The sequence below is a fragment of the Nasonia vitripennis genome (assembly GCF_009193385.2).
Source record: "Nasonia vitripennis strain AsymCx chromosome 3 unlocalized genomic scaffold, Nvit_psr_1.1 chr3_random0007, whole genome shotgun sequence".
In the NCBI taxonomy this organism is placed as follows: domain Eukaryota; kingdom Metazoa; phylum Arthropoda; class Insecta; order Hymenoptera; family Pteromalidae; genus Nasonia; species Nasonia vitripennis.
The window spans coordinates 256,780-274,370 of record NW_022279626.1 but is presented as its reverse complement, the minus strand read 5'-3'; the positions used below and the strand labels follow the sequence as shown (position 1 = coordinate 274,370).

General features: G+C 41.7%; 1 protein-coding gene across 3 annotated transcripts in view; it reads left to right on the top strand.

Moving 5' to 3' along the window:
- LOC100114420 (regulation of nuclear pre-mRNA domain-containing protein 1B) overlaps nucleotides 1–17,591 on the top strand; it is an 87,046-nt gene that overhangs the window by 12,658 nt on the left and 56,797 nt on the right. For 2 of the 3 annotated variants that reach the window (XM_001599399.6, XM_031925990.2), the window contains exon 3: nucleotides 12,900–13,034. The exons of the other annotated variant lie outside the window; for it this stretch is intronic. In XM_001599399.6, coding sequence (XP_001599449.2) covers nucleotides 12,900–13,034 — 135 coding nt within the window. The remainder of the gene's footprint in view (nucleotides 1–12,899; nucleotides 13,035–17,591) is intronic. 3 annotated transcript variants of the gene reach the window in all.

Sequence of the window (17,591 nt, the reverse complement as noted above, 5' to 3'; positions counted from 1 at the left end):
CGACCCTGCCATCATCAGTTAGCTTAATTAGGCCGGACTGAGCGCTGTGGCCAGTGCGTAAGCCTGTTTGAAGATTGTCTAGCAAGACCCTTGATTCAAGGTACTCTGAGACTTGCTTGTGCACTAGCCACTCCAGGGACTTGGAGAGAAAGCAGAGAAGTGAAATCGGACGATAGTCAGTCAGGGCTGTTGATGAACTGACTTTGTTAAATGCGCGCATTAGACGTCAGAAAGTTCACACAATGTAAAAAGAAAATACTAATCATCACTGTTAACAATTCTTGTGCAGTGGGAAATTATAGGAGCAAAGAAAACAAGAATTGAAATCTTAGTTTTCATCGCTTCTTTGTGTACACAAGCAGAAGTATTTGACAATCCCGAAAAAAAAGATCTGTGATTAATGCACAAAAAATTGCTTTAAACATTACTAACGGAGAATTAATGAATGCTCGCTGGATTTTTTTAAATTCATGATTTTTTTTGCAATCAAGGTATTTTAGAGAAAATAAGTGAGGTTATCTCTGGCGTTTTAGTAAATATTCGAACATTTTCCACCTAGACCAGCTTTACACGCGATGAATATAGCATATAATATTGCCATTTGTTGATATCTTACTATTAATCGCAAATACTTGGCATAGAAAATATTTTTTTGTCAGAAAACTAAGTCCGCTCCATTAAACTCCGTGTTAATCGCTGGGATGGTGACGCCATCTTGGTTAGCTATATCTATGGATTCCTTCCCGGTGTCAGGTCCCTATAGTGCTGAACTTGTAATGTTACGGGAGGTCTAGACGTTCCAGGATGAGAAGATAATCCTCAAAAGCAGGAGCAAATGGATCCCTTGAGATCGAGCTGAAATGCTTGTTGAGTTCGTCTGTGCTGAAGCGAGATGGTCAAGGGACCTTGGAGGTGAAAATTCCAAATTTCTCCAGTTCTCTCCAGATCTCGGCAACATCAGTCAAGGTTGACAGGCGTGAATAATAGTAATTCATCCTGGCTTCCTCGACCTGTATGTGAGCATCGTCTCTAGCTAGTCTATATATGCAGAGATCTTAATCGAGCCTAGAGTGTTTGAAACGCCTGTAAAGTTTATCCCTCTCAGATACGATGTCACAAAGTGCTGTGGTGAACCGCGAGTGACGCTTCCGTCTTGGTGTCACAGTCCGCAATGGGACGAGATGATTAATGGCGTTCGTAAGGTTAGCGTTAAGCGTAGATATGCATTCGTCGAGTGATGAAGAAGTGAGGGATGACCAGTTACATCGCTAAGAAAGTCCCTTAGCTTCTCGGCGCTGATTAATTTAAAGTTTCTGTAAGAGTAGGTGTTAGGTACGTAACGTGGAATCTGTATGTCGAGAGTAGCCGTGATAAGGTCATGTCCATGATGAAAGGTGAGTTTGTCTTCCAGTATGACAGCAGGCGATCCTGCACGTCGATTAGACACAAGCCAAGCCAGGTATCAGAACCCTGTTTGTGGTGCGTGGCACCATAGGGAACGGATGAAAGGGAGTTTTCATCAATGAAGGCCTTGGTGAACTTGGCATCTTCAGATGAAGAAAGTTGGTTAGAGTTGAGGTCTCCCATTATGACCTTCGTGGAGTAGTTGTGCATGTAGGTTGTTAGCTGGTCTATGGAGTTAGAGCCTTGGAAGAATGGAGCATGATGTGGACGATACACAAATCCCACGAAGATGGGAAAATTCCCTTTGCCGATACCTCATAGAAAAGGTATTCCGGCTTACCTGGCTTGCCCGACCATTCACCGTCGAATGACGAAATAACGCTAACGGTCTGTGAGTTGTGTATGTAGAGGGCCAAACCTCCTCCGTCTCTGTTTCTGTCTCGTCTGTACAGAATGTAGTCATCCAGTGAAGGGATGGATGTTACAATGTGACCTGTAAGAGAATTTGCATTAAAATAACAGACTCTTAGACCTTTAGACAGAGATACCTTAGAACCGGATGAAGACATGGCAGATGAGCTTGATGGCGGGTGTGGTGGAATGATACGTGTATATTGTAGCTTCAGTGTTGGTTGATGTTGACAGTGGGCGGAATCCGGGCTAAAGAAGAGCTTAGCTCGGCGTCGGTGGTGATGACGGTGATGCATTCGTTGTCATCATTACAGCGCATGTAGAGTTTCCCATCTCTTACGTAAGTTCGGAACCCTGCATCCTCTTGGTCTCTAGCCTAGCCTTCAAACGTAGCTTATGGACGTCTGAAGGGAGCAGCTCGTTGGTATGTAGCTTACGTTTTCGGGCTTTGGCGACGACGATTAAGCGAGCGAGCGCACTTGAGGATGCTGCTTGACGGATGCCATGTCTCTTCTGAGGAACGTAGGGTCAAGCGCGTTTATCATTGAGTACGCGAGGAGGTGCAGCGAGATGTCACGGGTGTAGTGTAGGCCCGTGACAACAACAACACTGTTCGAGGTCTGTTCTTGGCGCCTCTTGAATTCAACCAGTATACTGCGAAGGCTCTGGATTTTCGCACTGCTGGGCACAGTGCTGCTGTTGTCCTACTGCGTTGACGGGCTCCTCGATGTTAGGTCTTGAAGTTGTGCCTGCAGCTCAGCGATGGCAGACTCTGCATTGTTTATGCGAGTTTTGAGCGCAGGCATCTCATCGAGAGCTTTGAGTCGCATTTTTACCTGAGCATTGCGTATGTCGTCAAGGGCCTCGCGAATATCCTTTAGGGCGGCTTCAATGGATGGTGTTGTTGTTGCTGTTTCGGCCGAGCGAATAGGTGAAGTGAGACCTTCTCGGACATGATGTTCTGTGGTGAAGGATTTCGTGATGTGGAGGCTGATAGTGGTGCTGACCTGGTTTTCTTGGTACTCTGCTGCTGTTTAGGAGTATTTCTACCTGCGGATGTTGTTGCAGTTACTCTTGTTGTTGTAAATGTCGACCTGGTGCTCACCTAAGCGCTTTTGGCTTTGTTATTACCGTTCACATTATTATTATCTGCGCACAAGGTACAGGCTGTGATTTGCTTCTTATTTACAACGATGGTCTTGATATTTGTGGTGTTCAAGAATTTAACATGGTAGTGAAGATCACAAAATTGTTTACAGCTGACGCATGGTTGAAATAGCACTTCCACATTGTTTTTGCCGTTTACACTCATTTTTCGTCGATAATTCACTAGCAGTCGGTAAAGTAGATATTTGTAGAAGGATGAGAAGTTATCGACAGAGTGAAAGAGTAGTTGTTATGACTTTTACGGCTAGATGGAGTGATAGTGAAGAGAACGCGAAAGTACCGACCGACTGGTCCGTGGCTCAGTTGGTTAAGGCGTACTCAGCGGAAACACGGCCGCGCAAGGGCTCGCGGGGTTAAATCCCGGTGGGAGCAGATGAGACTTTTTCCTCCCTGTGTCCTGCCCGATTTGTCAACCCTGGCCCTGTACTCTTTGTATCGGGCGTTTGTTTTTCTAAAGCGTTTCCCTGCGTCACAGATACAAGAGTGTCTGGGCGAATTTCGGTACAGTACAGTGCAGGTTTACCTTACCGTAGCAGCATCCTACGACGAAGCACATAAATCTGCGCAGTCAGCCGCTTCTTGGGAAAAAGAAGAGGAAAAGGAGTTGGGTATTGACAGATGAAGGAGCCTAAGGCTACAAAATGTAATTAACATATGTACCATGTATCATATATGTATAAAGAATATAGGGCAAAAGTGACATTTTCAATAAGCCAATAAAGAACCCCATTTTTTTCTATTACCGACCTCGAATAGTGTAGAATCGCCTTGATGTTGCTTCTGCGATGCAGCAGATGTTGCCACGATGTTTATTGCGAAGAGAGAGGGGGAGAGAGAGAGAGAGAGATTCGATTTTTAGATTTAATTGTTTTTTTATTGTTGTACATTGTGTTGTACATGTACAATTATAGTATATTATAAAAAGAATACAAATTTTGTGTAAGGATGTTTTATGTAAGGGCGCTAGTGTATGTGAAGAGTGTGAAATGAGAAGAATGAGAATGTGTGTATGTTTGTTGTGATGTTTATGTGTTTTCCAGATTGAAGAAGTAATTTTAGCTGCTTGTTTAAAGTGTGATATGGATAGTGTGCGGAGATGAGATGGAAGGCTATTCCAAAGGTAGGAGGCGCTGATGAAAAATGAATTCTTCAGCGTCTCCGTCTTGAAGGACGGGATGTCCAGTGGAGTCACCTCACCCCTTACAGGCCTGAGCGCGACGTGGAAATCAAAATAGGCTAATAGATAAGTAGGTATTGAGGTGTTGAAAATTTTTCTTAGAAAACAGGCCATGAAGTATTTCCTACGTCCAGCGGTGCTAAGCCATTGCAGCTCACGCCTGTAAGGGGAGATGTGCTCGTCCCTCCTCACACCGTAGATATAACGGATCCCCGTATTGACAAGCCTCTGCAGTTTTAAGTCAAGTTCCTGAGTCAGGTCGCAGTAAGCAAGTGAGCAATAGTCAATGAGGGGAAACAGGAGTGCTTGCACTAAATGTTGGCGCAGTCTAAGGCTAGTGCTTTTCCAAAAAAAAAATAGAGACGGTAAATTAAAGAGTGAGCACGTTTACAAATTTGTGTAACGTGCTCTTTCCACGTAGGTTTGGAGTCAAGCACCAGCCCCAGGTTGCGCACCGATGATTCAAAGTTGACCTGGGCTCCCCCTATATTTATATAGGTGTTAGCAGTAGAAGGTAGAGCGTTTATATAGTAGGGAGAGAGAGAGAGAGAGGAGGGAATAATAAACTTTTTTTTTTGTTAAACCCCGCACGCATCTGGAAACTATATGTGTTTGAAGCATATTTATTAGTATAAAGTGCCCTTCGAAGCCCAAATCTTAAGTAAGTTTGCGGTAGCTGAAAAATGGTAATTCTGAATTTTGGCCTTTGAAGAAATGTTATACCTGATAATATGGCACATATAAACATTGTTTTATGTTTCTTACATTATACCTGAATATATTTAATAGCTTAATTCATTTTCTAAACAATTTGGGAAAAATATAAACGCAAAATTGAATTTTTCATTTTTTGACTATTTAAGGTGTATTTAACGATTTCAGATCCGTCTCACCGATCGCCGAAGCGAACAGCATCCCTCCATTGAAACCCATAAAGTCAATATATGCACAAAGTTGTAGTTATTAAAATTATTAAACACACTTCAAATAAGAAACAATATAAATGATGACTAGCGCAGACTTCCAAACGTTTCTGTTTCAGATACTAAATTATCTATGACTATGATTTACCAATCTTATCGCATACATATTACGCATACATACCACTTCTACAGGTCAGAGCAGAATAATTAGAGGAAAATATAATAAAAGTTCATTGATAAACAACAGGAAAGAATATATATTAACACAACATGCGCAGTCTTCCGAACGATAATTCTGCTTCTGATACTACAATAATTCGAGTAAATAAGTATTTTATACCTATCCTCACCATTCTGTATCTTAGTATTATAATTATGATTTCTCCTTTAAAAAGTTATGCAATCCTTAAAGAAATTGTCTAATGTTTATAGCTTACAAAAGTTTCTCTATATTTTTATCAATATACGCTAATGAATATAGTGAAATCAGGCGTGACTTAAACGCGGATTTTAGCCACACTCTGCTATAAATGATATTATGATTCCAAAACTACTTACTATTTTTTCAAATTATTAAATTTAGCTTTGAGATTTTTTCTTTGCAACAAACATGGTATATAGTAAAGCTCCTTAGATTATAATAAAAAAATATTGTAATTTTAATTAATATTATCTAACAGATTCACACCTTAAAAGTAATAATTCCAGTGTTTCATTGATAGACTATAAGACAACGGGACGGCAAGTAAGCATTAAAAGAATAATTTATAAATGTACAACAATCTTATTTTTTATATAAGATGAAAATCCGCTTTGTGTTTAAATGATTATTCTATATACTTAGGAGGAATTTACTTGATTTTTTTATATGTATGAGTTTACTCATTTTTTTGTACAAGATGATTTTGTTTAGTTTTAGCACATTCAGATTAGATGTGAGAGAATTATGAAACACAAAGCAGATTTTCACCTTGAAGTTATAGTGAGATTGATTCTTCTTGTAGTAAGTAATGATTTTTGTCAGTGTGCTGATTTTTAACACTTGACATTTTTAAAACTTATTTCACTACATTCATTAGCGTATATTGATGAAAATACAGAATACAAAATACAAAATACTATATTATGTTCTAAATAAATATAAATCGAATATTGAAACATGTTTAGTGTTTTTTTTCCTAAAAGTATTATAAAAAATGGATATGTTTAAAAAAACTCAAAATATTCTAAAATAAATTAAATTTTCTCTTAATTCCAAACTTAAAAAATCTAAATTTTATAATATAGAATGATTTATACTCGAATACTTCAACTCACAAAAAACAAGTCAGATAATCTTTAATCTATAAACTTAAAAATCACGGGAACAAGCCCGGATCTCAACTCTCTTTTAATTGTACAAAAATAATAATTTACTGTATACTAGTCAGCTCTGATGGTATAAAATTTCAAGCGAACATCTATATTAAAATAATGCAAAACAAAACATTTTTGAGAATTATTAGAAGATATATTTGTCCCCTTAATAAGTTTCAAAATATAATTTTACAATTTTTGTCGGAATAAAGGATATTTCTTACACGTGATATAATAAGGGAACAGGGTAACACACGAAATGAGTAAACTCGGATAGAATAAAGGAACAAAACGTGGCGTGGTACGGGAAATGTTGCTTGCTCGGTGAGCTGGCGAACAGTAAGGCGGCAGCCCGCGCGCGCTGCCGAGCTAAGCGGCAGATCACGTGACTGAGTCGACTCGACGACAAGGGCGCTGTAATCAGTCGATATGGGACATATGTCGGGTGTTAGCGCCTATATTCCAACAATTTTAACAGTGTCAGATTCTCTGTAATTATAAATTCCAATACTACAAAATGTATTTATGAAATATACATATTTAAAATGTATATACGGCATTCCGCGTCAACTGAGACAGAGCTGTACCCAAAAATACTTCTGACCTAAAAGTTTTTAAAAAATCTTAAAAGTTAGCGTTTTTAATCTACTTTCGATTACCGAGTGGCACTTTTTTAAATTTCGACCCTAGTTTAGTGGAGGGAGTTCCAACAGTTTTTCAACTCACATTTGTGGCCCCATACCAGTACCCCATATGTGAGTCTTGGTTTTATGATTGCGTCATATAGCTATCTCACAGTATCCTGTTCTAGACCCTAGGTATTGCCAAAAGCCCTCCTGCAGGCTCAGAAAGTTCCTATCGCTTTCTCGCATTTATTTTTGATATGTTTCCCCCAGTTGAGTCTGGCGTCGAGCGTGACTCCCAGGTATTTGACCTCCTTTACCAGTTTCAGGCGAACTCTATGGAGTTAGAGCCCTTCCATCGGCTTGGTTTTATACCTGTTTGTACACAGCATGACTCTGACTTTGTTAGGTTTAACCCCCAGTTTTACTTTATTACACCATTTCTCCACCAGGCCCAGTGCGAACTGCATTAGACTTGCTAGCACGTCCTCGTCGTCCCGCCTAATCAGGATGACGATGTCGTCTGCATATGCCTGTGCGTTTATACCAGCCTCGTTCAGGATGCAGAGCAACAGAGCAAGCTGTCCACCACCAGGCACCATAGTGTCGGTGACAGCACCCCTCCTTGTGGGCATCCCTTCTTCACCACTCCTTTGCAAGAGTACGCTCCCCAGGCACCCACTATCGTCCTGGTCTTTACCATAATGCTGATCCACCTGGCGACAGTTGCTGGTATTGCGTGCTCCTCCATACTTGCTGAAGTGGCCTTGCTGGTCGTGTAATTGAAAGCCCCCTCGATGTCTAGGAAAGCCACCAATACCAAACTCCTGTTTTTCATGCCCTTTTGAATGAAGCTAACTGCCTCCACCAACGCTGTATCCACTGACTTTCCTGTCTGGTAGGCATGCTGCTTGCTGTACAGCGGAGCTCCTACTAGTGATGACTCCTTAATATATTTGTTAACCAGCCTTTCCAGGGTTTTGAGTAAAAACGAGGTCATGCTGATTGGCCTGAAGTCCTTTGCGACCACGTGTTGCTTACCTGGTTTCGGCAGGAAAGTTACCCTCGCCTGCCCCCATTCTTCCGGCACATAACCCAGTGCCAGACAAGCTCGGTGCAATTTCTCCAAGGCTGGGACTAATACGTCCATGCCCTGCTGCAGCAGAGCCGGGAAAATGCCGTCCGGACCTGCCGCCTTGTGGGGCTCGAACGTCCCTATAGTCCACTTTATCCTTGCCTTATCTGTTACCCGTCTCGCAAGTCTCCAGTCCTCTTCGCGGGCCATCAGCTGAACAGCCTCTGACCACGCTCCTTCCCTGAAGTCTGGAAAGTGGGTTTCCATTAGGCCCTCTAGGGCCTCCTCCTGTCCATTCTTTGTCCAGTCCCCTGTTGCTAGTCTGATTGAGTCTGTCAGAGGCCTCTTTGGGTTTTGCAGGACACTGCACAGCCTGGCCGTGCCTGATAACGTGCTTCGGCTTTTGCAGTATCGCTTCCAACCCTTCACCTCCGCCTTTTCGATCTTCTTTTTATATTCCTTTTGCTCCGCTCTATACGTCCGTTTGTCCTTGTCAATCTTCGTGTGCTTGGACCGGTTGTATAGCCGCTTTACTTACTTTCTGCGTTTCTCCAGTGACTTATTCCACCAGGGAGCGCCCTTTGATGGCCTCTTTAGCCTAAGTTCACAATTGTTCTCGTAATAACTTATTATTGTCCCCTAGGATCCTACTGCAGTGATCGATGTCCTCCGCCGTCCCGTATGTGACAGGGAAGCATCTGATCTTGGCCTTGAGTTCTTCTGTGTAATCTACCCAGCTTGTTTTCCTAGGGTTCCTTATGAGCGTACTTTGTCCGCCGAGTCTGAACACGATGTGTTGGTGATCCGACATGAAGACTTCTTCCGACACTCTCCAGTCCATAACCTTGGACCACATGTTCCTGGAGGCCAGGGTAATGTCCATATTCGTTGCTGCTAAGAACTCCAATAGTCTTTCTCCTCTAGAATTGCAGTCTGTGCTGCCATAACATGTGTGATGTGCGTTTGCATCACAACCCATTATAAGTATATTATAGTGCTCGGCTTCGCATTCTTTAATTAATGCGACCGTTTCCTCTGGTGGGCACGCTTCCTCGTAAGGAAAGTATGCTGCGGCAATCATAATGACTTTCCGCTCACTGTCGGTACCCTTGTAGCCTACCGTAGCTGTACATAGATCCCTTGAGCAGTACTTTGGCACGTCTTCACCTGAAGCCCCTTAACAATAAGGCACGTTCTAGTCGAGACGAGACTGCCGCTGATCAGTGTATCCATTCCGTTTAAGCCTGTGATTTTGCCGTTGTGAATCCAAGGTTCTTGGATTAGGCAAATACCTGTACGCACCCCCGCCATACGTCTAGCCAGAACAGCTGAGGCGCTCTTGCAATGGTGCAGATTAATCTGCGTAAACTCTATGATGGTGTCCGGTACAGATCCGACCCTATTTATATTGTTCACGCTGTTGCGTTGCCCTCGATCAGCCGTCTTATTCGAGAGCACCGCTACCCGCATCAACCTCTATGTTTACCTTATTGAGGCCGGGATCGACCTCCATAACCTCGACTTCCGTCTGTCCCGGCTCTTCCTCTGTCTTTTCCTTGAACGGGACGATGTGTGCCCTGCCGCCTCTACAGAAAGGGCTGAAGTCAGTGCCTCGACCTCAGTCATTTTCAGCAGCACTCGAATGGCCGTCTCCTTCTTCTTTTTCCCCTCGGTGCCCACCATCACCGTTTTGATTTCGGCGACCACCCATGAGTTCGGTGTGAGTGTGGTATTCTGCCTTTTCAAGCGCTTTACCACGACCTCCGGAGTATGCACTCCAGGGGCGTGGATCATCGCTCTGACCAGCTTCCGGAGGTCTCCCATTCCAATAGTCTTGAGTTGCCCCCCCCCCCCACACGACGATTTAGTGGCATTACTAAGTAACCACTCCTTGTCCTTTTGGTCCTTGCAGTGGAAAAGTTGTGCGCCCCTTTGGTACCAATTATCCAAGAAACTAGGAAAATAACCTCCGTCTGGGGCGTCGTCAATCTATTTCTCCAAGGCCTCCAGAACCTTCTTTCCCTGGTTCTCGTCAAGGCGCTCTTCCGGGTACTTGACCGGAACGATAGCCACCTTTAAGTCAGTAGCCACCGCTCGGCTGTAGGTCTTTGGAGCGTCCCCATCGGACCTCTTTTTGAGCTCCCTCGGAGTGGAGTCGGAGTGTTGTCCTCTGGTCGCGCTCGCAAGGGTCCAAATCTGAGATCCCCCAGGAGTCCTCAGCCCCGCTCCCTAGGCTAGCTTTCTATTAGCGTGCCTGTTTCTTTTCTTTACCTTATTGTTTTCAGTTTCCGAGGAGGCACCGGACACTCCTAAGAACTTGCACCGGTATTTGCCGTCTTAGCGACAGCCGCCCGGTCGTTCAGAATATTGTTCGTAAGGACTTGGTTTGAGCTGGGAAGCTCCTTTGTTGCTGGTACTTTTGCAACTGTTTCCTTTGTTTCATTCTTTTCCATTCCATTTTGTATATTATACGGCTGTGTTAGTGTGTGTGAACCAAGCCCCGTCTCCGCATCTTGGACCAGTGCGCCCCCCAGAAGCCACCCACCGCGGAGAAGCCAACCCCGACACCTGTGACCTCAGCAGGGGCCCCCGCCCATCCCAATATGGCCCTATCTAGTCACCAACCGGCACTGTTAGGTCAAGCGGGATTTTTCATCGGGTGATAGGGCAGCCAGGTCTTGCTGATTATGGTTAGCCTCTATACTATCCGACGGCCTAGGAGCGCCACACAACCTAGTTTTTCTACGGTACCCTCAGATCGACGCAGTCAGTTCCCCTCGAGTGACCCTGGTGGACATACGTGCCCGGGGGCATCTTTGGGGTCGACAGTGTGTGAGTGTTAGGGTGTAACATGTGTGTTCTTGGGTTGTGTTCCCAACCGGCCCTACCGCCTTCGCCTGGTTGGGGGATTGCTCCTAGCCTCTAGTCGGTCCGTCAGGCAGTTTTTGCTCTTCTCCCTCTGATACGAGGAGAGTTGAGTGAGTTCCGCCCCCAGGCCTGTTGAGAGTCCGAAGCAAGGGAGAGCCCTTTTTACGGGGATCCACATACATTTCAAAGCCCATTTTACAGGGAATCAAACACAGCCAGAAACATTCACTCTTTTTCGCCGGGTCCAAGCAATCCTTCGAGGAGGATCTAAAAAAAAATCTTAATTACCTGTACGCGAAATTTCAAATAGTGTTACCAAATTCGTTTATGAGAAAATAAGAGTAACATAAACATAACGTCAAGCTTGTAGGCTGCGCGAGGAGGTGCGCTGAAAGAGGAGGGCCGGTGCGCGGTGCCGGGGGACGCTATCCCCACTCTACGACAGCTGAAAGGACCGAACTACTTTAAGCCCAGGCTGGTTTAAAATGACCTCTCCTGTGAAAAGTTATAAGCATTTTAATCGTAATACAGAATTTGTTTGAGGTTAAGGGGCGTGCAGCTCTTCCTAGGGTCGAAATTTAAAAAAGTGCTACTCGGTAATCGAACATATATATATAGACACACACACGCGCGGGCGAGCGATCGTCATTGATATACAACCGAGCGAGCGTCAGCGAGGCATCTGCTGCTAGTATTTATCAATTCAATATTTTCACCAATTTAAATTTGAATATCCTAAATATCTGTTTCGTAATTTATAAGTTATATCGCTACCCTTATAGCACCCAATATTTTGGCAACATTGCTTCAACAGTGCATTGCAAGACTGGCTAGATTCAGCAATATTCCAGTGCTCAGAACAACATTGCTGCAACCATTATGTAATGTTGCCATTCGCCAAAATGTCCGCTTTTTCATTGCAAGGTTGGTTGTCTCCCACACAGATCCCAATATTATGGGAACATTGCCCAAAGATTCCATTGCTAGATTTCGCAATATTGCACGGAACCTCATTAATATTGCTGCAACAATTCAGGGAGCATTACTACTCGATTGTACAATATTTAATTAATATTGCGATAATCTTAAATTATTTTCGCATCAGTATAAAAATATTCATAATGATGCAAAAATGATTTAAGGTACATCGCAATATTATTAAAATATTGTACAATCTAGTAGCAATGTTTTCCGAATAGTTGCAGCAATATTAATGAGGTTTTGTGCAATATTGCGAAAACTAGGAATGCAATCTTCAGGCAATGTTTCCAAAAAATTCCAATAATTAGATAACTAACCTTGCAATGTAAAAGCGGAAATTTTGATGTGTGGCAACATTGCCTAATAGTTGCAGCAATGTTGTTCTAAGCACTGGCAATATTGCCGAACCTACCTAGTCTTGCAATGCAATGTTACGGCAATATTTGTTTAGTTTTTCTGAATACCATGGAAGTTGTATGTTCGTGTTTACACTGTGAATGTATGGCCGACTTAGACCTATAACATTGTGCTCTATTGACCTATACTTGTTTTAGTAATCATTTTAACAATGCTCCCAATTCTCAATTTTTTAGAACTCTTATTTTGTGTCCTTGCTGTTTTTCATTTAATATAGAAAACTTAGAACTTAATAGAGTTCACCGCTTTGTGACGCATATTTCACAGGAAATCACAGTTAAGCATACAAATATACAATTATACGCTAAAAAAATCAGATACAATAATGTAAATATTTGTATTTATTGAATTGAAAATTCGAAAACCCAATACAGAAGTAAATAGTGTCGCGGTTGCCGCAGGCTTTTTAAACTCGCCTTCGTAACGCTACCGCGTCACTTGATTTTTTCATGTATTATTATTTACGTTTAAGATAATAATTTAATTTAATTTTTTAGAAGGACAAGAAAGAAAGAAAAAAATCAGAAACTGAAATCGAAGTGGATGGTACGAAGGAGCTGCATGTAACATTGAGTCCTCGTACACCTGGCGGTGATCCACCTGAAACTGAAGAGCTGATAAAAGCTTTAATGGTGATTTTGAAATATTGTTAAAATTTTATTGCAGAAAATGATATTGCTTGATTTTATATTAACTATTTTCATGATTTTATCACTATTTTTTAGTTTAGAATAAAAAATATGCATATAGATCGTAGAGTGAAAGGTAATGTGTGTTCTTTTCATATAGGCGTAAGCAGAGCAAGCGAAAGTGGCCATTGGACACCGAATCCCCACTGGTACTATTGGTAAAAGATACTTTAGTGGGGCCCGTTAATTAGCATAGTCGGTTTCTTTGAAGTTTGTCATTTCTGTATATCTCTCATCCCTCAAGGTGATCAGGTGTCAACCTGATCTGAAGGCAGCAACAAATATAGACTCGTATAGAATAACGGTCCTGTGTTGCGCTGAGGTCCTCAGTTCCAAATACACGTAGGGCCTATTCTACACTATAGCTGTCCCCCAAAGATTACACGGGAGTAGCCTATACTACACCTTATTGTCCCTAGAAATTTCGTACCCTGCGCGATTATGTGAGCACGCTTCTATACCAAGTCTACGTTGGTAGCACTCCAGTTATTCACGCTCTTTACGCTAGCGTGAGCAGTGCTTAGTAGCAGATTCAGGATCATTTTTCGGGTCTTGTCGATTTTCTTTAGCCACTTGAGGGACTGATGATAGGTGAGGACGACAAAATGGTAGCCTTCCTGATACTTGCGGAACTTCAAAATTCCCCATTTTATGGTAAGACACTCCTTTTTGGTGGCGGAATAATTTTGCTCGGCCTGGTTTAAAGAGCGGCTGGCATAAGCTCGGACACGTTCGTCCCCTTCTTCCTCTTGGGTCCGAACAGCCCCAAGACTATTTATTTATTTCTGGCATCTGCTTGCAGAAAAATGTTTTTGAAAAATCAAGGCATGCTGGGACTACTGCTTGAACTAAATCCTGTTTAAGCTTTTTGTCGAAAGCTTCTTGTTGAGCGGCTCGCCAGTCCCACCTTACTTTTTTCTTTAGGGGTTAGTTGAGAGGATCGGTTTTCTTAGCTACGTGCGGTATGAATCTCCTGTACCACGAGATAAGTCCCGAGAATCTTCGTAGTTCTTTCAGGCTAGCGGGAGCCTGTAGTTTCCGTGATCGCTCTTACTTTTTCCAGATTTGTGTGTTAACATGGTCTAGGTATTTTGATTGTTTTCTGCAAAAATGGCTTTTTTCCCAATTTGATTTTAACTTGGCTTCCCGAAAACGGTGGAGGGTTTTACTGATTAACTGGAGATGTTGTTCAAAATTGTCAGTTACTATCACTATATCGTCGAGGTAGCAAAAAATATTCGGTTCGAGATCTAGTGTAATAACTGCATTGATTAATCTCATAAATGCCGCTGGAGCTGAATACAGATCAAAAGGTAAGACTTTAAACAGTGAAAGCAGTATATTTGTTACTCTCTTCGGTAAGTGGTATCTGCCAGTATCCACTTTTTAGATCGATAGTGCTGAGGTATTTGGCCCCTCAAAGCTTGTTCAGTATGGCGTGAACTTGACGCTAATTTTATTAACGCCTTGAAAAATTTTGCAGAACCGTCGTTTTCCATCTTTTGCTTCCTCCTTGAGGAAGCATTGTAATAGTAAAATTTTTAGTTTCGCTAAAACTTCATGAAAATGTATTTGGCGGTGTTTGGAGTTCGAGTCATACGTTTTTAGAAAATGTCCGTGCGTATGGCTGTGTGTGTGTGTGTGTGTGTGTGACCGATCGTAATACAATATATATATATATATATATATATATATATATATATATATATATATATTTTTTTTTTCTTATTCTCAATTCGGGAAATTTTTTGCTTTACAATTCTGACGATTTTATAGCCATTTGTGGACTTTAAAAAAATTTATTCGCTCTTTTTTAACGATATGATTTATACAATACTAGCGCGATTTACCTGACTCCTAACGTCGCTCGGTTAAAATATATATTGCAATAGCAATAAAATCACATTAACGATGAAGTGTGTTCATTTATACTGCGTTAAACATTTATTCAAATGTACATTTTTGAAAATGAGTTATATTGATGTGATTTTTAGTATTAGATACAATTTTTTCCGGTTCATTTCCGGTCTACTTCCGGTGTACTTCCGGTCAACTTTCGTATGGTGTGAACTTAAAGCCGGACACTACTAGACACATTTTAATATAATAAAGGATATTCAACAATAGTGTATCCAAAAGAGCAATTAATTGCCTACTTTTTCCCGCAAGACTTTCATGATTGACAGTTCCGTTCAATTGTTATCATAAAACAGGTGATTTTTTAAAAGAATTTAATATCTCTAAAACTAAATCGTCAAACGTTTTGAAAAAATGTTTGACAATAAAAAACAGTAATATCTATTTGCTTTAAAAATTTTAAGCCATTTTGACAACTAGTTTTTGAGCTAAAAATCAAAAACTTTATTAAATAAGTAAAAATTTTAATAATAGATAGATCTTCTGCTTACCACGGCTAAGTTCTTTCTGCAGCTTATGGAACGAATAAGTTTTGAAGATATTAAGATTTAATTTCTTTGCGTTTCACCCTGTATACCCTGTATAACCTAAAATTACTAACTTTTTTTTAAACCTTCCAACTCGCTAACTAAAGTTCAGAATGTTTTGAGAAAATTCATGGTTTTATGAGTTTATGAGAACCCTATGGTATTTAAAATATTGAGGTTAAAGTTTTTTCATAAAAATTATATGATTTGATATTGTGACGGGTGGTGGACGGGAACAGTGCCCGCTTAACAGCTAGTCGTGTTATTTAGGTATAGGTAATTCGTGGTTGGCTCAGCGGTAAGAGCTTGCGCCTTAAGATTTTGGGGACTATCGAATCTTTCTGATTTCGATAGTCTTTAGCTAAGAAAATTGCTCCTTTAGTAAAAAATAATTAAGATTGAAAATATTTATAAAAAGCTATTAATATACTGTACATTTGAACAATATTTTATCTATTGGAACTATATATTTAGTTGCAGGAAGCTACGTGCCATAAAATTAGCAGCGGTTTTTCTTCGCTAGTACGATGTTGGAACTCTAGGCGCTGTCTAATGGCTAGATGACGTCTTCTCTTAACATTTCTTCGACAGCCTCATCGATGATTTTTTTATGTCGCGATTACGTAGCCGATTAACGTTGTTTGATGGGGTTGGGATCAGTTACCTTTATTGTGCACTGAATTAACTGAGTGGGTCCATGTATATCGTTGAACAGGTTTTTTTTTCGTGTTGAATCAGTTTATCTACCTGTAATTATTGTTCTTTGGTGATATCCCGAATGCCAATGTTGTTGACTGCGAGAACGACGATTGTTCATTAAGTGGGCAGTAATTCCTTTCCCGCCAGGAAGAGGCGAATGTTTAACTTTTGCAAGGCGATCATACCCAGCAGCATATCGCGGCGAAACCCTTTCATTATTATGAACTTTTTCTAAAAGTTGCACCCAAAGTCGTAGCTTTCCATTTCATGTAGTCAGTTAATTCGGTTGTTGAGCCATCAGCGAGAGTAGCTAATGTTTCTTTTTTTCCATAGAGCCAGTCATTTTGCTGTCCATTTCTAGCGCTCTCTGTTGTTACGAAAGAACTGATAGCTCCAAGATCGACAAGAGCATGTATCTTGCCCTATTTGTACATTTATGATGTACCTGCCGTTTCGGGACGGTCTCCCGCTGCCGTAGAGCCGTCCCCCTGGGAGTTTCTAAAACGGTCTGGAAATCCATGGCAGTCCCTAGTAAGGACGCTTTTCGTGGCTTGTTCTTGCATTCAGTACGCGGGTATTCACGTTATTTACAACGCCAACAGCATTCGGCTTGGTTGTAGTAGTTAGTCGTCCCATTGCGTTTGCTGGTGGAAGTACTATTGATGTCCGTCTTCCGTTCTTATTCTCGGATTCTAGCTCTGATGTCTTCGTATTTCTTGATCCTTTGTATTAGTTGAAGAAAATAATGAATTTCTTCCCTGTGTACTCTAAGTTGTCACTCCGTTTTCATGTTGTAGTAGAGGTTGTCCAGCTGCTCCGCCAGGGTTTAACCTCCTCTTCGCCTCATCAACGTCGTAAGAGCGGTGCAGTAAGCCCGTATATTTTTGTTGGGTCCTTGCTCTCTTTCGGTGACTTGTCTGGTTAGGTTTTGCCGCTCTCCGCTAGACAAGCAGAAGTTTCGGAGTCTGTCTTTGAGATCTTCCTAAGTATGGCAGTCACTGGCGTAGTTTTGTCACCACTGGAGGGCTTCCCCTCGAAAGAGCTGAGGGGCACCCTGTAGCAATTGCTGAATGCGGATCTGGCCAAGGACTTTATTTTCGATAGGTAATATTTCCGGAAGATGTTCGGTCAAAGTCGACGATCCTCTTTCCTGTTGCGTTTCTTCGAGTGTTCGTTGGATCAGTTATGACCGCTCTGTTTCCAAGTTAGCTTTAAATCTGCCTCCTCATCGTAACCTTTAGGGTCTTTCTGCTTGTTGGCAAATTTGTAAGGATTATTGCGGGCGTAATTTTCTTCGTTGAAATTCGATAGTAATCTGGACCTTATTAAGGCAATACATCCACGCTACCTTAATTTT